General features: G+C 34.5%; 4 protein-coding genes across 19 annotated transcripts; 2 read left to right on the forward strand and 2 right to left on the reverse strand.

Moving 5' to 3' along the window:
• The first annotated feature begins 291 nt into the window (after positions 1-291).
• On the forward strand, positions 292-5362 carry LOC147384208 (glutamate synthase 1 [NADH], chloroplastic-like). 4 transcript variants are annotated; one of them, XM_086426964.1, is made up of 7 exons: positions 292-1359; positions 1446-1586; positions 1789-1910; positions 2396-2725; positions 4165-4300; positions 4384-4525; positions 4940-5362. In XM_086426964.1, the coding sequence occupies exons 4-5, from the start codon at positions 2399-2401 to the stop codon at positions 4240-4242; spliced, it is 405 nt and encodes a 134-aa protein (XP_086283090.1). In that variant the 5' UTR covers positions 292-1359; positions 1446-1586; positions 1789-1910; positions 2396-2398; the 3' UTR covers positions 4243-4300; positions 4384-4525; positions 4940-5362. The 4 variants fall into 4 exon arrangements, with proteins under 4 accessions (XP_086283090.1, XP_086283091.1, XP_086283089.1 ...); XM_086426965.1 differs by having other exon boundaries at positions 4950-5362; XM_086426963.1 differs by lacking the exon at positions 4940-5362 and having other exon boundaries at positions 4384-4675.
• An 820-nt stretch (positions 5363-6182) lies between these two features.
• On the forward strand, positions 6183-8643 carry LOC147384209 (UPF0481 protein At3g47200-like). Its single transcript, XM_086426931.1, has one exon. The coding sequence runs from the start codon at positions 6951-6953 to the stop codon at positions 8328-8330; it is 1380 nt and encodes a 459-aa protein (XP_086283057.1). The 5' UTR covers positions 6183-6950; the 3' UTR covers positions 8331-8643.
• An 8253-nt stretch (positions 8644-16896) lies between these two features.
• LOC147384210 (LRR receptor-like serine/threonine-protein kinase EFR) lies at positions 16897-25828 on the reverse strand. The gene is given in 5 exon segments (XM_086424887.1): positions 16897-17203; positions 22993-23041; positions 23180-23793; positions 23875-24052; positions 24055-25828. Coding segments are annotated over 5 exon segments (2922 nt in total).
• Positions 17523-22906, reverse strand: LOC147384211 (subtilisin-like protease SBT3.8). 13 transcript variants are annotated; one of them, XM_086426087.1, is made up of 8 exons: positions 22503-22904; positions 22239-22383; positions 21382-21450; positions 21126-21175; positions 20394-20522; positions 19177-19294; positions 18805-19003; positions 17523-17847 (listed from the first exon to the last, which is right to left on the reverse strand). In XM_086426087.1, the coding sequence occupies exons 4-8, from the start codon at positions 21164-21166 to the stop codon at positions 17843-17845; spliced, it is 492 nt and encodes a 163-aa protein (XP_086282213.1). In that variant the 5' UTR covers positions 21167-21175; positions 21382-21450; positions 22239-22383; positions 22503-22904; the 3' UTR covers positions 17523-17842. The 13 variants fall into 13 exon arrangements, 11 of the variants coding, with proteins under 11 accessions (XP_086282213.1, XP_086282217.1, XP_086282216.1 ...); XM_086426091.1 differs by having other exon boundaries at positions 20394-20657; positions 22503-22903; XM_086426090.1 differs by having other exon boundaries at positions 20394-20786; positions 22503-22903.
• Positions 25829-26094: the final 266 nt, after the last annotated feature.

The raw sequence follows: 26094 nt of genomic DNA on the forward strand, positions 1-26094 counted from the left end.
TTTTTAAAAAACCACTCCTTTTAAAATGACTCTTTTTGCGACTGTAGGGGCAGTCGTTTTTGGCGCATTATGACGTAGTGACTGTTCATTTCAACAGAAATGTAGATGTACAATGACTTCAAGCAGAATATTGACAAATAAACATTGATTTATACATTTCGTGCATGTGGCTGTTGAAACCAATATATTTCAATCACAATAATTGACACATGTTTAATTTAATGTCTTAACACTGCCAAAACCACACACAGAACTTGAGGTAGATGCATACAGAAAAAATCTTAGGGATACATATAATACTAGGATGGGAATCTACCGTCATTGAGCAAAGAACAGAAATTGCAGCACCATTTTTGCCCCCCATCTGTAAATGTGACATAGGGATTTACATATGCACGACATCTTCCACATTGAATTATGCCACTTGGTCCAAAATTTACGAGGGAAAGTTTCTCCTGGACAAAAAAAAAAGACAATTACACAATCATGAAATGAACTAAAATAACATATAAGACCTCCAGTATCAAAAGCTTAACCAATCTGAGTTCATAGTGCTACTAACCCCATGAGGAGCTTCAGCTAGCGGATGGATCACTAGTCCAAGAGGCAAATGCCACCTTGAAAGCAGTAACTGGGAATTTGGTATAGCACTGGTAAGTTGTAAGTATCTAGTACCACAATTGAAGGGGTACATTTCAACAAAGGACTTGGTCTCCACATCACCATCCAACGGCCTCGGCAATGCTGTGGAATCAACTTGAGGAGTGAGCGGGCAACATTCCTCAACTAATCTTTTAAGGGCACCTACATCTACAGGTTGTTGCATTTGTTTCCTTAAATTCAAACTTGTGGAACCTTCTAGGGGTGGTGCTTCTTGGTGAAAAAGAAAAGAGGGAATCTGGGTTGGCAGAACTTGTGTAATTAGATCGGCTTTGCCTATATGGACATTCATTAAAAAAATGGCTGCACACTTGTGTTGGGAGTGGAAAATGATTGGTCTAATACAGATCGGGGTGCATTCCTTTTCTACATAATAAATCAGTTATATTGTAACTTTTAAAGTCAAATATCGTTTGATTTTCAACGGCGAGATCATAAGTATTTATTCTGAATTATAATGAACAGTTTACTGGAATGGGAATTTTCCTTATTCATTGCCAAAAATGGTAATTTACACTACTTTTTGTTCCCTTTATTTGCAGATTGAGGGAGTTGATGACAACATCGGGAAATTAGTTTCAGTGACGCGTTGTTGCTGGAACCAGCAAGGTTAGACCAGAGGTTCTCCAAGGGATTTTCAAGTGTTTTCATTGTTGAAGCCTTTTAAAGAATGTAGATCAGCAATTTAAGTACACAAAGGTGTTATTTCTATTTGTTCATTTGAATTGGACTGCCGGTTCTTCTTGATTTTATATTTTAATAATATTGGTTGTTTTGTGTTGTAGCCAATAATTTGCGTGAATGCCGCCTGTTCAGAGGGTCAAAATGCAAGAGACCTCAAAAGAGATAACCACGGGTTCCCTTCCCCGATCATTGGATGTTAACCTCCGCCATGAGATTGTTGAACATGCTAGGGCGGGAGACATGTAAGATCTTAATTTTGAAGTCATTTTAATGTATAGTTGTTTATTGATGTTCTTGATCATTTTCAGAATAGGAGAGGAAGATTACAGTTTGAAATTTAATTATTTGCCAATTCGGATTGAGCTTTTCGAACACCACTTCTCTTTTGTGGTATGTTGTTCACACTAAATTGTTATCATGGTGCATGATCTTTTTTTCTTTCAGTGGAAACGAGGGCTTATTATCCGCTCCAAAAACTGAGTTAATGACAAAGGAGATGGAAATCTGTTCTTAATATAGAAGAATAATTAGGCTCCACCCAAAGGCTTCAGTGCCATGTATTAAAAGTAATTCAACTACACGATTCATTTTCATACTATTTCATCCATTTTTCAAAAAGGTCCATTATGATTTCTTATATAACTATTTTTGTTGTTGTTAATTAACCCCTTTTTAACTCCGCCAATGTAAAATTATATGTTTTACATTGTCGGTCCCAAACCCGGATAAAGGAGGAGGGAAAAGGATGGTCCCAAGTCCGGATGACTATTGGCTTGCTTCAACAAGCCAAAACAAGTGCCAACTCTTACCATTTTTTTTCCTTCTTTCTTTTCCACCCTAATAACTCTTTTTACATCTTTTCATGCTTATGCTATAGTGATCTGTTAACCATTCTCTAAATTGGGCCAGATTCCTGAAGGAAATGGTTCTGGAGTTGTTTGGGATCAACAAGGATACATTGTGACTAACTATCATGGAAAGGCCTATTAAACAAGTATTTATTTTGCTATGTGAAAGAGAAAGATAATTCATTTATGACTTCTCGGTACAGTGGATGTTTATGCAGGTGTATCACGAGACTGTGGAGTCCATATTGCTATTGCAGTCCATATCTTCTATTTTGTTCAAGGCTTCTTGCAAGTTAGCTAGGGAAGTCCTTGCCGACTTTGAGAGTTTTCTACTCAAGTTTATTAAAGTAATCCTCAGAGACTATAAGCGGGTTCTTCAGAATGTGATGGCAGAAAAAACTGCCAAAGAGTCTGAAACAGAGGCTGCAAAAGAAGCCACAGAACAAGAAGAGGCAGAGTTGGTGGAAGTGGATGCTTTTGAAGAGCTGAAGAAGTTGGCAGCTGCTGCATCCTTAAATGGGAAAGCAAGTCAGGTAATTTATCTTACTGTTATTAATTCCTGACTTGAGTCTTAGAGAATCATTTATTGCTATATTTTTCCCTTAACCATGTTTCTGAGACTTCCTTCACACGGATATTCTTAATCATAAATGCATTTCTTTCTTATTAGGAAACTTGGTGAATCAGTTTGATGTTCCTAGTTGATATTGTGTTAGGCACACTGATTCCTACAAATCCAATAAATTGACATGTCTATACTGTTTATATTGCCACGATCATTGAATGCATTGATTTGTTTGCTGAAACCAACTGCACATTAAATGTTCAGTTGAAATATCCGCTCCCTAAAGATAATATCTGAAAACAAAATATGGATAAATTGAGGTTATTCAACAAAGTATGTGAACATGTGTCCAGCATGTGAGTACAAGCACAATCTCCTTGTCACTGAGGTTTCTTGTATTATTGTGTGGTTTTTGTTACCATTTTCCTCTCTACATAACCTAACTGAAAGTTACATTGGAGATGCTATTTGATTATGCCAGCAGTTTGGGCTATTATTAGTTATTACAAAGGCGAAACAAGTTAGGAAACATTAAATTATTATTATTTTTTAAAATTTTCCTAATGGTTTCTGTAACTCCTTATCCATAACAACCACTAATTGATACAATCTCAACATTGTCAATCTTACTGGACCAATTGGGGCTGGCAACACAAATCCCATCCCTTCCATTTAGGCGTAGTAGGAGCCATAACTTCTTACTTTCTAAAAATTACAATCCTCTATTATTATTTTACATTCTTTTTTCTTGAAGTTTTTTCACTCACAAAGTGCTTTTATTTATTTAACTTTTGTGTTATATATAGAGGGATATTTTCTCAATATAAATAATTTGACAACTCATTAAGACTCAAGTATTTAGAGATTAGGTTTTCGCTTTGAAGATGAACTTCCCACCTTACAATTTGTACCTGCAGTGAGAAAGCTTATGTTATCTTAACACATGAACTCTCTATCTGCAAATTGCATGGTAAAATTGCATCAAAGTTACTGTATAATCTATAAGTTTTGAGAAGGTTTCTGTTACCTACTTCTTTTGGTTCAATCTAGAAGATGCATTTTTAATGTGTTGAAATATTCTTGTTGTGGAACTGGAAATGCAATGGTCTCTTAGATGTTTTTCTGAATAACTTTCAAGTATCTTTTGTTTTCATTTAGATTTTTTTGGATGTTAATATCAATCGAGGATCCTATTTTGAAATGCAATTCCTAATTTTCAACTTTCATTTGGTACTATAGTATCCTCTAATTCATTGGCTGATACTTTAGGCTGAGTTCCAATTGTTATTTCCTTCTTTTCTCTTCCATGATACTCTCTCCATACAGAAAAAATATCAGGAAATATAATGTACATTAGACCTTGTCGTTCTCAAACTACTTCACCTCAAACATCGATGGTATTTTCAGGTATGCTCTACTTGGCGCGGCTTCCTTTCTTGGATGTTCAATGCGGATGACAATGTCACTTTATGTCATTATGGTTGAGATCACAAATAATTTGAAACTCCTACCACTTATCATGCTTGTTCTTCTTATATCAAAGGTGTGCCCTTCAATGCCAAAGCTTAATGTGCATTACTACTAGATACAAAATAAACTAAAAAAATTACTTTGTTTCGACTACAGGCTGTTGCTGATGTAGTTTCTATTTTGAGGAGCAACAAACACAATGGCTTCCCTGTCGCTTTGGGTGGATGCAAATATATAATGTTACTTGTTGGAATTGCAGGAAAATGAAGATTCAACGGTAGAGCTTCAATCGACTAATGTAAGGTCTTGAAACTATACCTGTGTTATATCTCTATCTTATGTGATGATACTTAATAGTTACTATAGGAAATACTCAATATTGATTATTGCAATCAAATATTACATATTTCTTATATTCTATTTCTGGTCAAAATTTATTAAAAGATCTAAGGCAATCTATGATTGGAAACCTTGTCCTGAGGTAATATTTTGAGTTAATCTGAAAAGGGAAGAGAGTATTTGTTATGTTACACTTTGGCTCATATTGTTTAATGTAGAATTTGATTGAATTCGTATCCCATTTGTGGTAGCCAAATACTTAAATAAGGCTGATGTGATTGATTATCTAATCTTTCCTTTCTGCTTAATTGGTCCAAAATATTTTTTTTTCTTCCAAAACAACTTTCTGATTCTATAATTTTCTTTTTGGTAGAGCTCCTCAGTGTGATAGAATAAAGGTTATTGGGAGGAACACAGATGTGGGGCAGCAGTTGACAGTCCTCTCATAGACAACAGTCAATTCCACCAACAGAAGACCTGCCGGGAATTCCCCACGAAAGCCAGCTGTTCTTGTTCTGACCCAAGAATCTAACAGCTCCAACCCTTTAACCCCTGCCCATTGGGCGCCCATTAGAAGATTAGATGTTAGCAATGTGGATTTAGATAATAAGTTGTTTGATGGTTATGGACACAATCCAGTGTGTGGACAATCTAGTGAGAACATCTAGAATTTGAGTCTCGAGGATCTCTCAATTTGTTGTAATTTAAGTTTCCAAACACCCCCAATGTCGTGTTATTGAGGAATGTCAACTGCTTTTTATCTCAATTTGGCAGATTTTGGTGATAGTGATTTTGTATTTCAGAAAAAATTAATTAAATGATCCATTTTTTTCAATTTATAATTTCAGAAAAAAATTAATTTTTTATATTATAAATCAAGAAAAACGACTATCTAAGATTGTCGTTTTTTACGAAAGTTACAAATAGTTGTTTTGACCGTCGTTTTTCTCCGACTGTTTTGGGCCGTCGCATTTAAAAACCACTCCTTTTGTGACTGTATGGGCAGTCGTTTTTGGCTCATTATGTAGTGGGATTTTTTTTTTTTTTTCTTGAAGCTCGTTCTCCAATAATTTTGATGGTCCAAGGCCGTTAAAAAAAAAATTCTACAAGAAAATATTTGACGGGCATATTTGATAGGAGGGTCCGTCAAATTTTGAGAAATTTGACAGGCCTTACCATCAAATATGGGCTTTTTTCACATAGTGATATATCTTCTTAGATTGGTTCTAGACCAAGCATGTCCCGATCCATAAAATGGGCGAAAGTGTTTAAATTATATTATCTAATTCTTTATACTCAATCAAAAGTATTAAGCATGAAATCGAGCCTTCATGAAAAGTATAGTGAAATTCTGCTAGAAATTTCAAAACAGATCGAATTTTTTGTGAAGTGTGCTTTTGAATTTTATTGGAGAGAAACAAATAGGGCGGCAGATTACTTAGCAAAATTGGGGTGCTATTCGAATAATTATTTTGTTATGGAAGAGAGGAGTAATATTCCTCAAGATCTAGTGAGAATTATTGAGGAAGATTTAATGTGTATGTACACTCGTTAGTAGTGTTTTCAGGGTGGGGCCCTTTTAACCCCATCTTGTCAATCAAAAAAATATATATATTATATTTTGTTTAAATATAAGGAGTTTATTTAGATTTTGTGTTTCAAACATGTTTGGCCAGGTCCGAATCTGATCTTATTTTACTGGATCGGGTTTGCTGGATCCTAAATCAAGGTCCAACAAATACCCAATCTGACAAAATTCTGCTCCAATGCTCATCAGATCAGTTCTGGTCCCTATCCGATCCTTATCATATTGGTCCCAAATTGGCCCGATCCTATCTGGACCCGATCCATTGACATCCCCACCCCAATCATAGAGATCACTTGGTTGATAAACGTTCACATTCACAACTTTGAAAATTTTCCCAATTTGGGAGAAATATTGCTCCTTTTATTTTAAACAAAAAGAACAAAGCCAAACCCATCTTTTTCACCTTCTACGGAGACAGCACATAATTCTTCACTTGTAGCTACTCCAAGTATCTGCATTAGAAAAGAAAGACAATCATAAAATACTAATTTCCATTGCTTGGTAAGTGAGTAAAGCATGATACTTATGACTTCCTTGCAATAGTACTCCAACTTGGTACTTCAGTTCACACCGATAATCTACAAATAATCCATATTTTTTCTCCTTTTATCCTTTACTTGGTTTGTGAGGAAGCCATGATTCTTAGAACTTCCAGCAATACTATCCTATCTATACATGGTAGTTAGTTCACAGTTATATAAATTCAAGTACATTGTGCAGTCTCCATAACTGATAATGACCCCCTTTGAGTCATATTTCAATGGAATGAACCAATGAAATCCATTAGGTTTCAACAATGGAAAGGTCTGAGAGGACATTGATTACTGAAGGAGTCGGAGAAATGAGCATAAGCCATGCTAGGTCTATCTCAATAGCCGATGAACATGAGAAACATACTAGTATGACTACAGAAGGTAGTCACCGTACAAGAAGTAGGGACGAATGGTTGATCGACATAATGAGGGAAACCGGTGATCAAAATACAGGTATCAGGCCACGAATTCAAAAGATACCACGGAGGTTACGCGAGATGGAAGCACACAAGAAATGCTTTCTTCCTGCGGTGGCATCTATTGGTCCTTATCACCATGGCAACCCTAAATTCGAGATGATAGAGAAGCTCAAGAATGCAGCTGCACGGAGATTCGTCTCGGGTTGTGACATAAGGATTGAGGTCTTCTACAACAAAGTTGTAGAGGTGCTTGCTAAAGCCAGGGAGTACTACACCGAAGGCTCCACAACAATGTATGATGATGAAGCATTTACACGCATAATGTTCTTGGACGGTTGCTTTGTTCTTCATTTAATTGAATGCATGACGAATAACAAGTACAGTGAATTGACAACGTGTTGCTATGTTACGGCCCTCTTACTGAGAGACTTGTTCTTGCTAGAGAACCAACTCCCATTTTTGGTTCTCAAGGTGCTGATGAGCATTAGATTCCCCGAAAATGAAGGTAAAGAAATGGTCAATAAATTTATCAAGTGTCAAGTGAATCCTAAGGTGTCATTTTCAACTTCGAGTGGAGATCAACAACAACAACCTCTTCATCTCCTCGATCTTCTTCGAACAAAACTGTTAGGTGAGGGTCCCGAATCTGATTCGAGTAATTCCGTTTGGCAATCATTTCGATCGATCAAAGAACTTAAAACAGTGGGTATTAACTTTAAGAGGAGCCATACAAGTTGCTTGAAGGACATTCGTTTTCGTTCCTACAAGGTCTATGGAGAGCTCTCACTTCCTCCGATAGTCATCGATGACTCAACCAAAGACAAGTTTCTCAACTTGATCGCGTTTGAGTTGTGTCCGGATGCTTCCCATGATTATCAAGTCACATCCTATATATGTTTCCTCGATTCTCTCATCGATCATGCAGAAGATGTGAAGGAGTTACGTTCCAAGAGCATACTCCTCAATTTCCTTGGCAGTGACCAACAAGTTGCTGAACTCTTCAACGAGTTGGCAAACGAATTGGTGCCGGATCCTCGTGCCTATTACGAAGTTAGGAAGGGCATTGAAAAGCATTACAAAAGCAAAACAAGGATCTCTGTGGTTGAATTCCTGCACATTCATTTTAGTAACCCATGGACTGCTTTTGCTTTCTTTGCTGCAAGTTTTGTTATCATCCTAACTTGCATTCAAACCTTCTATGCAGTCTTCCCTCGAAAACAATAGTGCTTTTTTCTTAAGTTCGTGGTGATGTATGAAGCTGACCTGTTTGTATCCGTAAGAATAATAGTGCTCTACATATGTAATTCTTATAGTATAAATCATTACACCTCTCCTCCCTCTTTTATCTATCCAATGCTTGGTCCATAAGCTTGTAACTCAATATATGTTTTATACCCAAACCATGCCGCCACATTTTCACTTATATCTTTGCACCAAAACTAAAAATTTGAACAGATGTTTTTGCTTTTACAATCAGAAATGTGCATTGGTTGTTAAGTTTCGATATGCTGATAAAGATAGCAAGATTCATATTTTCTCTGTAAATTAATCTTAAGAACGGGAATTTAAAACCTAAAACTCATACCTCTACATTAAGTAAATTTTCACAATAGTGGTAAGAGTTGAAGTGGTAAAAGAGGGACTTTGTAAAGTTAGAGGAGTGTTATTGAAAAGGGGGAGAAGAGCGAAGACAATAAAGTTGAAGGTGGGTGGGGGGAAGAGGAACGGCAATGAAGTGGGATTGTGTAGATTCCACTCCTTTTGTCTGAATGTTCATACCCAAAAAATTGTAGCTAGGAAAGAGAGTAAAATTGGAGGGATATTATTGAAAAAGATGGGGAGGGGGAACGTCTATCTCCCACAAAACTGTAGCAAATGGGACCTACAATTTTGTTTTATTACATAGATTCTTTTTTCAACAACTAATTCCTAGTATCAACAGACTTAATTACAAAATGGGTGCTTTTAGTATGCTACAAATAATTTTCATTTCTTCTGACAAACAAGAACATGTAAGTGCATTAAGCAATTTTTTAAACTAACACTAAAAGGAAAAAAACAATAGATTCTAAAATATTAGATATCTGACTCAAATATTTCAGGTCATAGCTATCTAAGAGTGTCCACCCTCTTGGAAGTCAGATGAATCTTTGCAGATACGCCCTGCCACCACGAATAAGTGTTTGGTAAAATCACAGGTGGGAGAACTTGATCTCCTGATCCTAAGGACCATACCCAGGTTGTTGAACCACTGCTCTACCTGTTAGGAGTCATGTGGTTATCATAGCACTCAAAGAAAAGCACATATACATATGAAATCTCTTTGACATATTCTCTTACAAATTCCTCACACCGACATCCCCATGTTTATGTGGCTTGTGTAAAGTGATACGACACCATGTTCCACTCAAACATAAAAACATTCGCACAAGAGGGTTGGATCTCTTTATTGCATATTAACATGATTTAGTAAAGAAGGAAATAAATATTTAGCAGAAAAGGTAACGATTATTTTTGTATTTACCAATAGGAACCCAAGACACCACTATAAGTGGCGTTTTGATCCGTTTAATAAATTACCCCTCAAAAAATGACAGTACAAGTGGCTTTTTTTAATCAAATTAATATTTTTTTTTAAATTACCTATTTTTACCCTCTCCCCTCAATTTTTCCTCACCAGATTTCTCAACTTTCACCTCTCTCATTGCTACTAATTCCCTCAAGTTATATTACAATCTCAAATTCTTTCATCATCTTACTAATATTTTTATTTATTATATTTTCTTAATTAAATCAAAGATGTCTTCAAGAGCAATCATTTATTGATATGGAGGTCACGTTGAAGAAATCAGTTACAACTGTGGAAATATGGGAATTTGATCAACTTCACCGGAGATTACATATTCGGAGCTATAAGGCCTTATTCTTTCAGTTTGTAATATTCAATAATAATTTTCAATAAAGTCAGTTATCATATTAGATAATGAGAAATTTTTTATTGATATTTTTTACCAAGGAACATGGGAATATATATTACAAAATAACCAAATTTTCAAAATTATAATTTTTTTTGTGGTTAAACGTGAAAATATTGAAATGCATTAATCAAATTATGGTCACACTAACTTTCAAGGCAAGTCTAGCTCATCAAATCAATACTTTCAAGGTGGGCTTAGCTCATCGAATCAAAATATTAAAATATCGACCATAATCTCATTGGGTACGGTTCAATTGAACCTAATGTTGTAGTATAAAATGATTCTAATAGTGAACTAGATGCATTTGTCAATAAAAACTAAACTCATCATCCGACGATGACAATGTACCCAATATTTATATTGGTAAAATTTACAATAACGTAGTTGCATTACGAGAAGAAATAATTGCTTCGACAATTAAAAATAATTTCTCTATAAATTATTTTATAAATAATAGAGAAAAAATTATAGCTAAATGTGATATCCAAACTGTCCGTGGAGTGTATATGCCACATAAGTTGCAAATGATGATTTATTTGTCATACATAGTTTTAACAGAATTCACACATGTATGGATAGGATGAATCGATCAAGTGCTCATCCCCAACCTACTAACAATTGGATAAAGGATAAAATTTTACTCGTTTAAGGATTAACCAATTTTATCCTCCCCAACCCATAGTTTTCGATATTAGAGATGAAAATAACATAAGTATCGTATATATTAAAGCTTAGAAAGTAAAAATAAAAAAGTCAATCGTGAAATACATAATTGTGAAGTTGAGGCATATAGAAATATTCAACATTATTGCCAAACCATTCTAAAACTAAATTCAAGAAGCTTTTGTTTTCATAAAATTAGTTCAAATAGTCATTTTTAACTCATTTTTATTTTGTTCAAATCATGTATAGATAGTTTTAAAAATGTATGTTTATCTATCATAGGACTAAATGATACATTTTTAAAGGATAAATAATAAGGCATAATGCTTAGTACGGTTGTTCACAACAAAAATTATGGTATTTCCCACTTGCATATTTTAGTCGAACAAGCACATAAAGATACTTAGAAATGATTTTTAAATTAGTTTGGAATGTCACTTAGTCCTTATGATTTTAATAAAATTCATTTATTTCTGATAAACAAAAGGACTAATACTTGTAGTTAATAAATGTTGCACTTCATCATACCAGTTTTTTTGGCATTTAATATTTTCAAGAAAATTTAAAAAGACTCTATAAATCAAAATTATTTTGTACTTTTAGAAAAGGTTACTAAAGCATACATTGAAATCGATTGTAACAAAAATTTAGAACTAAATGAGTGAGAAAATATTGAAATATTTATAATTGCATTATATCATAATAAGATCCGATGTATGCATTAGTTTATTGGACAGTAAGTCACTCTCTCATTGAAAGTATGGAGCTCTAGCAAAATCCTTGTGAGAGAAACTCTTTCCATGGACAAAAATCATACCAGAAGGAATATGAGTGCAGTCTAGATTTAGGTTGCCATAGAATTTCCTCCAAATTTCTAAATATAGTGGATTTTCTAAGAGGTTCACTCTCAATCCTTAGAATGGTTGAATCTTCTAGAGGTTTCTCTTGGAGAAACATGTTCAAAGGGGGGAGATTGATCATTAGAGAAAAGCCTGGAAGGAAAACAAGATTTAAAAGGTAGAAGTATTATTATAGTTCCAGACGAAGTAGTTTTGAAGGAAATCAATCATTGGGAAAATACTTTGATTGGTTGCGTTTTGGGGAAGATACCTTGTTTCATAGGGTTAAAAACTGTTGTAAACAAAATGTGGAAGATCAAAGGTAGAATGGAAATTTCATCTTTAGATTCTGGTTTTTTCTTTTTAAATTTAGTTGGATAGAGGATTGCTAGAGGGTGCGATTTAGACAATTAGATGACATCCTTTAATATTGAGGAGGTGGAACCCATATATGATTAAATCGAGTCCAATATGGATTCATTTTTCGATTCTACCTCTTCAAATCTAGGGTCTAGATAGTCTTACATCAGTTGGTAGCACTTTTTGAGCTCTGCCGCACATAGAAAACCCACGGTTTGAAGAACTAGACTATCTTATGCAAGAATTTCTGTCAAGGTTGAACATCTTTAGCCTATCCAATGCATTTCAAATGCTCAAACCTCATCATTTCTTCAAACAATTTTATTGAGGTATTTCATCGAACACATAGAGTGTCGAAATGAAATAGCCTCTCTCAAGCCGTGAAACCATATTCCAACCCATCCTAATCCATCTACTCACTTCTAATACACCCATCAAATCCCAAAAATCCAACTCAATTCCAATTCATAACCCAACTTACCCATAATCTAACCCAAAAACACCCAATCTCTATGCCAGTCGACCCAATGAGAACTCCAATCTCACGAATTCAAGGAATTAAATGACAAATTGAAGAAATTCAGACATTACAACATTCCTTATAACAAAATTGGAGGTTCAAAGATGTAAATATCGGATCAACTCGGTTGCAATTGGTCATGAATCTTCAAATTCAAATCGTCGAAAATCGAATGTGACAAACAAAATTGAATCGAGGCCATTCACCACGAGTTGAGTTTACCCCATGGGTCAAGATCGGAAGCAAAAACTTCAAAAATCCGTAGGTCAAGGCCCGTTGAAGTTCAATTCCAAGCAAATGAACAAAATGACAGTTGAGGTTCGATTTAAATTTGGGAAAAAAAATCTTGGTATAGGGATGATCCACAACTAGGCTAAATTTTTTCCTCTGGTCGTACCTTGCCCACGGCCAAGAATAAAAAAATAAAAACAAATAAATAACAAATAAAAAAAATTAGAAAAATTCAAAAAAAATAAAAATAAAAAAGAGATAAAAAATGTCAAAAAAGTCAGAAGTCAAAAAAAAAAAAAAGTGAAAAAAGTCAAGAATAAAGAAAAAAAAAAAATTCTTGGTTTAATGCAGGGACACGCAACTCAGAAAGATGAAAAATATCAAGAAAACATCTTTGGCTATATGACTGGGATGTTGTAAGTTTCCTAGCAATATGTGAAGTTCATCATTTGCACTATATATTTTATCTTCTATTGCTTGGATTGATTGCACATGAAGTATTCTTAGCTTGTGGCATTTGCCATAACCTAATTGTCCATTTGTTACAACATATTTTTATCACATTTCAAATTTCTTGGTAATTTATGACCTCTATAACAATGCATTTAATGATCCCCAGTTGGCTATCCTGCATGAAGTGTATTAATATGATATTTTGGTAACAAAATTTGACTCCCTTTATGGTCTAGATCTTTCTTTAGTTCCATCCTTAGCTTATTACATTCATCTTTCTTGTTTAATTCGGATGGCAAGCACCATGAAACATTATTTTAGTTCTTGTTTCCACTAGTTATCCGTAAAGTGTTTAATATATATATATATTTTTTGTATATTCCCTAAGCTCAAGTATTAAGCTTGACTCTTTTTGATAATGTGGTCAACATTTCTAACGATATGCCAAAATTATTTTCCACAAGTGCCACAATTTTGTTTGTGTAAAAAGTCCTCTTAAACTACCTACATGTAGTCCATGGGCGATACATTCTCATAAAAACCCTTAGGAATGCATAGTATATTTTTGTAAAGAGTAATTGTCATGAATCACGGGCTACAATCTCAAGGTTTGCTTCTGAATTTAAAAAACCTAGTTATTATTTTTGATGAAGTCGACTACCGTTTCTTTCTTTACTTTTCAAAAGGGAACTTCTTCAACCTATTTAGAGAAATAATCTATTGCAACAATGATGTAAAGGTGTTTCCTTGAAGATTTTGGAAGTAACCCGACAACATCGAGTCCCTACCTATCAAAAGGGCCAAGATGTAGGGGTATTTATGTAATTTTAAAAATGTAAGATAGCGTATCTTTGATTATGGACATTTTGGTAAATTCATATTCATACTATAAGTATTGAGGACAATCAATTAAATTGAATAATTTCTTCAGTAATATTTGTGTATGTAGACATCCCATTTTTGCCTAAGTCGAACCTGACAGCATTAAGAACTTTCTGAAAATGGTTTTGAACCAAATATTTTTCACATTAGGCTTTAAAGCCCACCAATCGAGCAGCAGCATGGCTCAAAAGTCATTTTTAGAGAAAAGTTTAAACCTAGCCGAACCTTACCTTCGACTAGGCCATATTTAATCCAAGAATGACCTCATCCACGCCAATGGCAAATTTTGATATGACCAAACCTTAGGTTCTGCCAAGCCATTTTTTAGCTTGGCTGAACCTCAAGTTCAACCAAGGTTAAATTTAGCTTGCCTAAACCATGAGTTCAATCCAGACAGTTACAATAGTTTTTAACCCATGTGCACTTGAATTTTCGTAGGAAAGATGACTCCCTAATCCCTTTTCTTAATGACTTTTCCCTTAAGAAACCCTCCAATTTTACTCTTTCATCCTTGCATTAATTCTCTAAATAATTCTTTTACCTTATTTTTTAAGTAATTTCCCAGATCTTTTAACAAAGACTTTTAGTATTGCTTGGGCCTCACTTAAAGCCGATTACCTCCACTAATCTTGGTTTGTTGTGACCCATCAAAAGAAAATCCATTTTCTACATTTTCCATATTCTTCAAAATTCAAAGAGCTTCCATGGCATTCAATATGATTTTACCAAGTTCAAAGATCCATGACACTTTTGTCCACATTAGAGAATTCTCTAGAATTTTTATCAAATGACCTACTTATCCCTACTTTGTTAGAGATTCTCTCAATGGAAAAGACTAAAGAGACCAAAAATCTATCATCTAATTAAATGTCATTTGACTTTGTTCCCCTAGAATTGACTCAAAGCCAAAGGTTTAGGACCACTCTACCCCTCATAAAGAATTCTCTAGAACTTTTAAGTGTTTACCATCTTACCCATTGATGATCATAATTAATGAGACCCAAAGGTGAGTGAAAAACCATCAAAGCCAAGGAAAAGAGGAGTAATTTGAATATTTCATGGAGGTTTTAATGCAATTATTGAGAACTTGAAGATCTATGATTAATTTATCCCCATGGGTCTCCCAAAATCCTATAAATATGAAACCCTTCTAAGGCAAATAGAAGGGCTCATTTGATGATCCAAAATTCTGCCCAAATCTCTTTCTAGTCTCTCAAGCCTCCCTATTTTTTCAAACCTCTCTCAAAATTCATAAAAGAAAAATCCAAGAAAAAGAAGAAGAAAACCAAGGTGGGGTTTAACCCTCCATTCCTCATGTAATTTTCTTATTTCTACTACTTCTCTTTCTTTAATTTCAAGAATTTTTTCCTTTATTTACATGCTTTCTAGCTTAATAATGTAGTTTACTTTAATTCTTAGCCTCAAGGCTTGGGGAGGGAGAGTAATTCCTCTATGAAGTAATCTCACCCTATAAGTCCTTAATAAACTCCGTAAGGTAGATGTTGTTTTATAATGCTTAATTTCTTGGAATTTAATTTCTAGTGTAGATGCATTTATATTTTTACAATTTAAACACATAGATTAGATGGTCATTTTCCTTGTTTTTTTATGGCAATAGAGCTAGAGAGTAAACCTTCCTTGGTGGTAAGTTATAAATCTCACCAAAGGGTCAAACCAATAAATAAAGTTTCCCTAGGGAGCACATAAACTTGTTTTAAAGTTTTGGGATCTTAAATGATGAAATCCATGTAGATTTCCATCAAAGACTCAAACTCATAAAAAAATCCAACAAGCACCTACTTCTAGTAGGGGTTCGCTCGTCATATTCTTTTGCTTATTTTTCGAAACAAAATTATAGTTAATTTTTCCTAATTTTTTTTTATAGTTTTCTATATCTTCAAAAATCCAAAAAATTGAGTTTCTAACTTCACTTTTTTATCAACAATTAGTAACCATCTTAGGATGGGAGGCATAAGATGCTTAACATCTTCTCTTGTCCCTTAATCGAACCTCCTTACCTTAGATTCTTTTGGTAGATCTTTCCCCCTTCATCCTTTGGATATGTGAGTCACTACAAGTCAAAAGCAAAATGATTTTTAAAATACTTTTATGGTGCCCATTCACACTTTAATTGAGTGGTGGCGACTCCTGACCCATGTAGATGAGCTCAAAACCCCAAATGTTTTAAAGTTCACGTATCTACAATGTAATTTTAAAATGTCAGATTATCTTCGATGAAGGGTAGTTTGGCAAATTTTGTATGCATGTCAGTGTAGCATGGGATAGCATACCTTTTGCACATGATTTACACCACATTTTTTTGGCGTAAATCATTTGTTGAAATTTCTTAAGAGTTTAGATGATCCATGCAATGCAAATCATTTGCATTGTGTAACCAAACACTTATAAAAGTGATTTCAGACAATCTTTTGCACTTGCAAATGATTTGCATGGTACGTAGGGCCTAATTTACAAGTGAAAGGACATTTGATACTTTGGCCTTGCTTGGTACGAAGTAAATCATTTGGAAATGCAAATGATTTGGTGGAATCTAATTTCCAGAAGCTTGGTTACATTCTGAATTTTTTTGCCTTGCAAATTCTTTGCAAGAACCATTTAAGCCCTTCATAAATTGCTTGGTTACATTCTGAATTTTTTTGCATTGTAAATTATTCGCATGGTACCAAGTAGGCCTTTGAAAAAAAAAAGTTTGAACTAAATTATTACATATTTAAATTAAAAAAAAGAATAAGCAATATTACATATGCAAACTTCCGATGAAAAACTTAGACAAAGGTAAAATAAAAAATAGCCTTAAGCCAAACTTAAATCTAAAACCCGATAAAAAGTGTTTCATCTATCTATTAATGGGTTATGTGTTCAAGAAACATTCTCTTAATCATTTGCAACTCCTTGAGAACGTCTTTGATCACCATTCGGTCACCTAATAACTTTGCAGAACATATAACTCCTATTTTAAACATGGAAACTAAGCATTCTCTCATATTGATGGAGTCGTTATCTTGTTCTTTGAAGAGTAGACCCGGATCCACAATTTCCATCACTCGTTCAATCAAAGCCATTTTGGAAAAATGAGGAAGGTTTAAACCATCCTTAAAAATTTCATTGGTCGGCCTCTTTCCTGTCAACATCTCCAGCAAAAGTATTCCACAACACTACGTGAAAAAAGTCCATATTTGACAGTGTCAGCCCGTCAAATTTTGAGAAATTTGATGGACCATCCCGTCAAATATGCGTATCAACTATTTCTTGTAGAGCTTTTTTTTTTTTTTTTGACAATCTCGAACTATCAAATTATTGGAAAATGAGCTTTAAAAAAAAAAAACCATAGAGTATGACCGATGAATATGGAGATTTAACAAACAATAGGACGGTCTTCTAACTCACCAATCACAATAAACAAAATAGTAATAAAAAAATAAAAATAAAAAATAAAAAATAAAAGAAAATTCATAAAACAAGCTCCTAATTAAACTAAACAACTCAAAATTCATATTATATATTGAAATTCCATTACTAAACAAGCTCTAATTGAAGCAATTGGACACTTACAAATGAAATTGAGTCACGTGATGCCTTTAATCTTTTCTGGCTCTCTCCGCTCTATCGTGCCTTCTTATTTTCTTCAAATAGCTAAACGTTTGCCTCCAAATCGATGAACTAATTAGACTGGCCGACAAGATGTGAGATGCTAACCCTTCCCTGCTGCTTTATATAGTCTGCAACTGCTTTCATTTCCTCTTGTGAGATGTATATGTACTTCCCTCGATCATCCATGACACCAGACAGTCAACCTAATACACAACAAATCCAGCAATACAGTACCTTACTGGGTTGTAAAAAAATTTCTCTTTAATCGATTCAAATAGATGATATTAATATGCCAACAAGTTAAAAGTTCATATATATTTTTCTAGAAACTTCCTATAGTTCCAAAATCCATATGTCATTCTCACAATGTAATCAGCATTTTAAGGGTTTATGTCCAAGGCCAAGGTGAACGTTCATACCCGGCAAGCTATCACGTGTACTTACGCAAAGGCCTAACCATGCATGAAAAAAAATCTCAATTCTGAAATGGGAAATGATCTAAAAAAAACTTTGATAAGTGGAGAGAACTGTGCAATTCAACCCTAGACCATTATATCGTTTCTCTCCTCTTAACACCTATAACCTACCTTCTACTTGAATTCCTCCAGTTGTGAGAAAATATCTAGGGAAAAGGTTCCAAAAGGTCCACAGATCTACTAAAATACAACATAACTTATTGAATCAAAAGTTGCAACTCTCCTAAAACAGGCAAATAATTAGTGAATTGTGCAATGGTTTGATTGAAGGGATTATGCAGAAAATGATTTATGCCTTTTATCATATTAACTGCAAAAACACTTAGATTACCCAATCAAGAAGATAAACAAATTCCTCCTTCGGTCTGTAATTTGTATTGCTCTTCCCAATACAGAAGCACCAAGTTTAAAAATATATTGTTCTTCATCATTAAGACGGCAACTCCAAAATCAGAAACTTTAACAACCAGAAGCACAAGACTTGGGGTTATTTTAGAAAAAGGGAAGTATATAACCACAAATCACCTAAGAATAATAAAGCCATAAATAGATTAAGCACAGTGATCTCAATACTTCAAATATGAAGTTATATTCCACAATGAAAAGGTATAAAGTAAAGGCAGAATTAGGAAGGTGTGCATATAATTAGGTAAAAAAATAGTTAATTATCAAAATAAAGCATACCAGTTGTGACTATTGCTGATTTAATCATAGCTGGAGACCAGTCTGGATGCAACAACTTAAGAAGTGCTACAATTCCACCCACATGAGGAGCAGCCATAGATGTTCCAAGAAGAAATATGAAAGGTTGAAGCATGTTTGGTGATGACTTTCCAGGGCTGATTCTTGCTAAGATTTGCACTCTAGGGGCAGCTATGTCTGGCTGTACCATATATATATATACATAGAGGAGAAATGGGTTTTTAAAGTCCAAATAAATTCTATTTTCAAAATATTTATAAAAAAGAATGCATCAAAACATTGGAGTTCGTGTGTTAATGGAACAGATCTATTTTATTTTATTTTGATTATATATAAATATAATTATAGGCTTGCCTTCAGAATTGCGGGTGCAAGTGAATTAGGCCCTCGGGATGAGAAACGAGCTATCTTCGTTGGTAATGGCTTACCAATTATAGTTTTGGTAGGGCTCAATGAAACATTAATGGGAGAACTGCACATTAATGATCAACGTAAATTCAAGAGATCGTGCCAAGGTTTATAATTTGACATTTTGAATTTCATTGGTGGGAAGAATAGAGCGGCAGATTTCTTAGGATGATTCATCTTGATGAACATATAGATACATAAAAATATATTGTTTAGCCACAATGAGAGTAGAACCATTATTTTCAACCACCTCATTTAGACTCTTTAAAAGCATGCCAATTTCATGAGAGAAACATGGAACAACTTTTCCATCAACAAAATAGTAGTCTAATATCATATTCTCACACAATCTGAAGAAATTAACTCAAATATGTCAATGCCACCTATATAGAAAAAGAAATGATAAATCTTAAAACGTTGTCTATAATATGCATTCCGTTGGTGGCCTGGTATTATATGAGCAGAATGGACTGAGTTGTCTTCTTTTTAATTGTACAGACTACCGTGATCCCATTCGCAACTGCATGGCATGAGCCCATGCCAATTGCATTAAAAGTCTCAACATCTGTAAGCAAAGGTAATTGAATAGCTCCAAGCGACACTGATATCACATCGACCCCAATCATGTATCGCTGCATCCAATTCTTTGAGAATGTCGGCAGAAGTGCAATCAGTTCCGCTTGCTAAGCTAAAACCTTGTACATGGCTAATCATGACCGAGGTGCACCACATCTAACAACTCCAAGACCAAATCTATAATTGCTCACATTTGTAACAATGGAACCGATTCCATTGAGCAACAGACACGGAGTTAATCTAGCAGACCTCATACATAAGATGATGATTTTTCATTGAAATGTTGATTATATAAAAAGGATAATTCTAAACATCACTCTAATCTCAGCTAGTAATAGTAATTAAAAAGGAACTTTGAAAGCAGTCCAACTAGTTTTAATGAAGATCACCAGGAGAAAAAATAGAAAAAAGATGATAGATGCTGTAACTTTAGCAAAAAAAATTGTATTACAAGCCCTTGTACTAAAACGGAAATGAACAAAATCCAACAAAGAGTCACAGATAGCCACAAGTTCAAGAAGTAGCAAATGTCATAGCAGCACAGTAGAAAACACTTCCATAAGACCTAAAATATTGGTACTTTTTACCTTATTATCACATTCTCCTTTCCTTCTTTTCTTTTATGGATTACTTGTTCTATTGGCAAAAGAGATGTAACACCTACACGCCAGCCATAACTAGGCAATATTTCTTGCTTGGAGCTAGTCTCTAAGGACCTGTTTTCATAGAACCACAATGAACACATTAATCAAAGGAAGGGCACTAAATTTCGAAAGTTCATCTAAAACTTACGAGTTTGATTATACTTACCTGTAGGGAATTTAGGTTGGTCCATGGAATAGATTCGGTCACTAGTTCCCATAGTATTACACCAAAACTGAACACACCAGACTTATTTGAATAGGAAGAAACAATGTTATATTGGCAAATAATTGTGAATCCTCCCCTCTATCCGAGATATGTGGTCTTCTGAATCAATCCTGACCATTCAACAAATAACCTCTAAAATGTAACATAGGTTACACACCCTATAAACCCTATGGGCAATAAGACATCGACGTCCTGATCTAGATCTGTAGTTTTTCAAACAAGGTACAAAAATGAATCCAAATGATCCGGTTTTTTGGGTTCTCAGGCTTTAACCATACATTAGAAATCTCACCAATTGAACGGTCTGAACTGAGGAATTTGTGCATTACTCATATAGTAGGGTGGTTTAGACTTTAATAGAGACCAATGTAGTTGGGGTGGTCCATCATATATTTTGCATAAAAGAAACCCATGTAGCTATTTATAGAAAATTCAGTTTAGGTGATCACTTTTCATTTGAAGGTTCGTTTTGGAGAACTTCTGGTGCCATCCATTGTGGCTGCATTAAAAAACATAAATCTTCCATGAGCACATATGGATAAAAGAACTAGATCATTTACATAAACATGCCAACAGGTAACAAATAGAACAATTGTAATCAAGCAATCGAGGCCATTTCAACCGAGACAGATCAAAACATTCAATGTTTTGGTCAATTAAATAGGGTCAATATTTCGTTCTAATCAGCAAAAAACAGATCCTTACTGTTCCTCCTCCAGATTTTGCTGTCAAGAAGGTTACATTCTTCCATTTTGATAAGCCAAAGTCTCCAACCTGGCAAAGAAGAAGTAGAAGACTTATCTAAACCACAACTCATACTCCAATTACACAGTTTAAACAAAAAATAAACCTCACATTATACCTTGATAGTCCAATTTTTATCAACAAGTAGGTTAGAAGATTTCAAATCTCTATATATTATTGGTGGTTTTCTAAGATGCAAATTGTTCACACCTCTAGCCCACAACACAAAATATTTTGATTGTGTGAAACCATGTAATCTATTCATCAGTGCATGTGGAAAACACATAATTACTTGCTTTAACACCTAAACATATAAGACTTTGAGATTAAAGAACAGAGAACCCTACACATAATTACTTGTTTTTACACCTAAACATATAAGACTTTGAGATTAAAGAGCAGAGAATCCTGTAATTGCTGAATGTGATTAGTCCATGAGAACCTAAGTCAGAAATATAAATTAAGCGGATTGACTTGTATGAGATCCATAGACTGATATGATTAGTCCTAGATTAATGTAACTAAGCATCTTGAAGTAAAAAATCAGGATCTTTAAAAATAAAAATCTGAAACAATTAAAATAATTTTATAACAAAAGTGATAAGATCCCAATTAGAAATTCTACCTAAAATAAGACAATTACCTAATGTTTAGTAAGGCATCTCTCGAAGATCAAGTGGCAAGTACTTCTTCTTCCCGTAAACTTCTCTCAAAATCGTTTTTCTTTTTTGCTTTTGCAAAATTATCATTAAAATTTGAACGATCACTAGTCTATGAAGAGAATAAACAACACCAATAATTATAAATCACAAATTGACCTTTTAGCCTAGATTGCTTATGAGAAGCCCCCACAATTCAATGAGAGGCTCCAGACTTGTATGAACCCAATATTAATAGAGAAATCTGAGTGCTAGAGCCAAAAATCCTTCAATTGGTTCAACAGATAAGGAACCTTGATCCTCCCTGCTCAGATTTACAGAAAAACCAAATCCGAATCCAAGTAAATGGATGACTAACATACATAATTCATGAACAAACTTCAAAGAAAAGAAGAGATCAGGTTGAGATCCAGTTGTTCTTACCCATTTATGCAGCTCTATAACCTTAATCCGGTTGTTCAAACTAGAATCTGATATAGATTAAAGGATTTGGGGTGATGTTCAAGAGAGAGAGAGAGAGAGAGAGATGGAAACTATGAGAGTGATCAAAAGAGGATTCGGGGTGGTGTTCGAGAGAGAAAATGAGAGATGGAGTGAGAGATCAAATGAGAAATTGAACGAGAGATCTAGAGATCGAGAGAAACCGAAAGAGATGTGAGATCGAGAGAGAAACCTACGTTTAGTACGTTAGGGTTTAATCACTAATCGATCGAGAGAGTAGAACCTTCCCTCTTCTTGGTTCTCTCTCAATCATAAGTTTGTTTTATTTTTATTCTTTTTATTAAAAGAAAATAAAAAAATAAAAAACCAAACCCAATTCCACGGTCTCAAGCACACGAATTAAACTTTAAAATATTTGACGTCTTGAAGGACATAACCTTGATGTCATATTTTTGGACTTTTTGACGTAGTGTAACTGTACACATCCCCTTGTGTGGAGACCTCAACACCCATACTATACTCTACAATCCAAACATGGTTGAGTCTAAGTATTAAAAAAAATCATGTTGTAAGGACAATTAAAATTACCAATAATATTATAAAATATATGTAGAAAGTTTGAAAAGTAGAGTAAACTTGGTCCTAAATGAAATCCATACCTGGACGAATATACCCAACAGATCCTTTTATAAATACTGAATTGGTTTCAATTTCAATCGAATTGCTTGTGTTCCTAACAAGAATCTTTGCCAAGACAAAATCACCCACATGAGCTGTCATGTCGTCATCAAGAAGAACATTATTGGGCTTTAGATCAAAATGACTCATTGGTGTTTGGCAGTGATTATGAAGATAATCCAATGCAAAAGCGATGTCGATTGCAATGCTTAGTCTTTGTTCAAGGTTCAAATTTATAGATGGAGGCCTCTCTTCTGAACTTGGGTGCAACCAATTTTCTAGACTCCCATTAGGCATGAACTCAAATACAAAAGCTTCGAAATCATTACCTCTGAAGTCCACACTTGAGCATGCAGTTATGATCTTGAGTAGATTTCGATGTTGAACTTTTCTCAAAGCTTTACACTCGACCATAAAACTCCTAGAAGCTCCTTGAACATTAAGGTTGAGTACCTTCACTGCAACAGGTATCTCATTTGGGTAAAGGACTCCTTTATACACAGATCCAAAATTTCCCATGCCAATCAAGTTGGCTGAAGAAAACCCATCTGTTGCTTTATGGAATCCAATCACCCGAGAAAAATGTGGAGGAAGATTTCATTCTTGGCTTTCTCTTCCAATAAAGTACAAGAAGAGATGCCACCACAATTGAAAATAAAATAACAGGGATTGTCACCTTGAAAGCAAGAGATTTCCTTTTTGCTTAGAATTCTTGACGAGGCATGTAGGTAACTGAAGTTCTGAGATGCCCCCGCAGAGCTTGCTATTTCCAACAAATGAAAAAGCACTTGCATTTCCAAAGACTCCTTTTATCGGTACCTCACCCTCAAGGTCATTGAAAGAGATATTCAATTTTTTAAAAGAGTGAGATCTTCTAGATCTTTAGGAATTTTTCCAGATAAGTTATTGCACGAAAGATCTAAATCCTGAATACCTTTCAAAGAACTTAAAGTTGAGGGGATAGGTCCTTGAAAGGAATTTCCCTGCAAATAAAGGTGTTCCAAGGTTGAACAACTACCAAGTGTGATAGGAATTTCCCCAGATATATTATTCTCGGAAACATCTAAACTTCCAAGACTTTTTAAGTTACTGACTTCTAAAGGGAGGGATCCAATCAAAAAATTATTTGCTAAGTTAAGGAAGTTTAATTGTGAGGATAAACCAGTAACCCATTTTGGTATGGTACCATTTAGGTTATTTTCAGAAAGGTCCAATATTTGCAAATATTGAGAACTCCCAATATCTGAAATAATATTTCCATCTAAGGAATTGTATGATAAATTGAGATAGAATAATCGAGAAATGTTAGCCAGGGAGGAAGGAATCTGTCCTGAGAATCTATTTTCACTTAAGAACAAGGCTTCTAGATTCTTAAGCATCCCGATACCTTTGGGAATACTACCAGTGAGAAAGTTATCATACACAACCAATTCCCTTAAGTTAATGAGGTTCCCAATTTCAGAAGGAATGGTTCCGTATATTAGATTTGTCGCTATAAAGAGTGAATGGAGTTGATTTGAGAGATTGGCTATAGAATTGGGTAGTTTACCTCCAAAATGATTATAGCTTATGTCCAACACCTCCAAATTGGTAGTGTTGGTCAAAGAATTGATGAAATTCAAATCATTGGATTTTCTACTTCCAAGATTATTGAAAGCCAACCCAAGAAATTGAAGGCCCTTTGTTTCACCTACCTCAATGGGGACTTTTCCAACAAAATTGTTTTCAACGATATCAAGCTTCTCAAGTCTTGAAGCATTGAACAATGATACTGGAATGGATCCAAAAAATTGATTTATTCCAATTAAAAACCATCGGAGATTAGGAAGATTAAGGCCTATGTCAAGTGGAAGACTCCCATGAAATTTGTTATCTGGTATAGAAAAAATTTCTATAGATGATAGGTTGTAAAGAGGGGGAGGAATCATTCCAGACAAAACATCTGAACCAAGATCAAGAAATTTTAGATTTGTCAATTGGCCTAGGGAATTCTGAATACTTCCTTCCAAACTATTGTCCCCTATAGAAAGGATTTTGAGAAATGAAAGATTCCCAAAGGAAGCTGGGATCCCTCCTATTAGATTGTTATCGTGAAGTGACAACAGACTAAGCTTGGACAAAGAGCCAATCTCAATGGGCATATTCCCAACAAGCTTGTTGTGACTTAAATTGATGATTTTGAGGTTGGTGCAGTAGGACAAATTGCTGGGAATTTTTCCTACAAAAGAATTATTACTCAAATTAAATTCGCGTAGCCTGAACAGATAGCTGATTTCTTGGGGAATTTCACCTTGGAAGTTGTTGTTCTGAAGGTTTATGCTCTTTAGGAAAGAGAGATTACCAATAAATGGACATATTGAACCCCTCAATCCTTGGGAGTTGAGGTTCAAAATTAAGACCCTTTGATGTCGACCACTGCATGTAACGCCTTGCCATTCACAAAAATGGATAGAATCATTCCAGGAGCGCATAATTTGCATCGGATCAAAAGATATCTGATGCTTGAAGGCAAGTAAGGTGAGTCGATCGGTTTCATTTCCTAGGATGCCAGATGTGGCCAACCCTGTTGGTAAACCAATGCACAAGAAAATGAAGAGATATAGTAGAAAGAAAACAAATGAACTCATCATGTTCAATAAGGTAAGCACTCCAGTGGGTGGTTAACGTGGTTTGTTAGTTCTTCATGAGAGAAATATATAGACAAAAAGAGTGGGTGCCTGATTGAAAATGTATCACATTTTGACTAAAAATGTATTTGGTAAAGACATATACAAAAATAAATAAATAAACAGAAAACAAAAGACAAAAACAAAGTTGGAAATTTTTTGCTCTGTGGATGTTGTTAGCTATGAATGTGAAGCAAAACTGAGGGTTTCCTATCAAGTCATGATAACCT

Source organism: Akebia trifoliata, chromosome 15 (assembly GCF_017979445.1).
Source record: "Akebia trifoliata isolate Shusen 1 chromosome 15, ASM1797944v1, whole genome shotgun sequence".
NCBI lineage: Eukaryota > Viridiplantae > Streptophyta > Magnoliopsida > Ranunculales > Lardizabalaceae > Akebia > Akebia trifoliata.

Excerpts from the sequence above, each read along its gene's own strand:
- LOC147384208 (XM_086426964.1), top strand. The coding sequence starts at position 2,399 with ATGTTTATGCAGGTGTATCACGAGACTGTGGAGTCCATATTGCTATTG. Across the intron at positions 2,726-4,164 it reads TAAATGGGAAAGCAAGTCAG|GTATGCTCTACTTGGCGCGG; the intron begins GTAATTTATCTT and ends TGGTATTTTCAG.
- LOC147384209 (XM_086426931.1), top strand. The coding sequence starts at position 6,951 with ATGGAAAGGTCTGAGAGGACATTGATTACTGAAGGAGTCGGAGAAATG.
- LOC147384211 (XM_086426084.1), bottom strand. The coding sequence starts at position 21,202 with ATGGAAGATTTATGTTTTTTAATGCAGCCACAATGGATGGCACCAGAA. Across the intron at positions 20,523-21,125 it reads AACGAACCTTCAAATGAAAA|GTCCTTAGAGACTAGCTCCA; the intron begins GTGATCACCTAA and ends CTATGAAAACAG. Across the intron at positions 19,295-20,393 it reads AAGGAGAATGTGATAATAAG|TTCTCCCATTAATGTTTCAT; the intron begins GTAAAAAGTACC and ends ATTAATGTGCAG.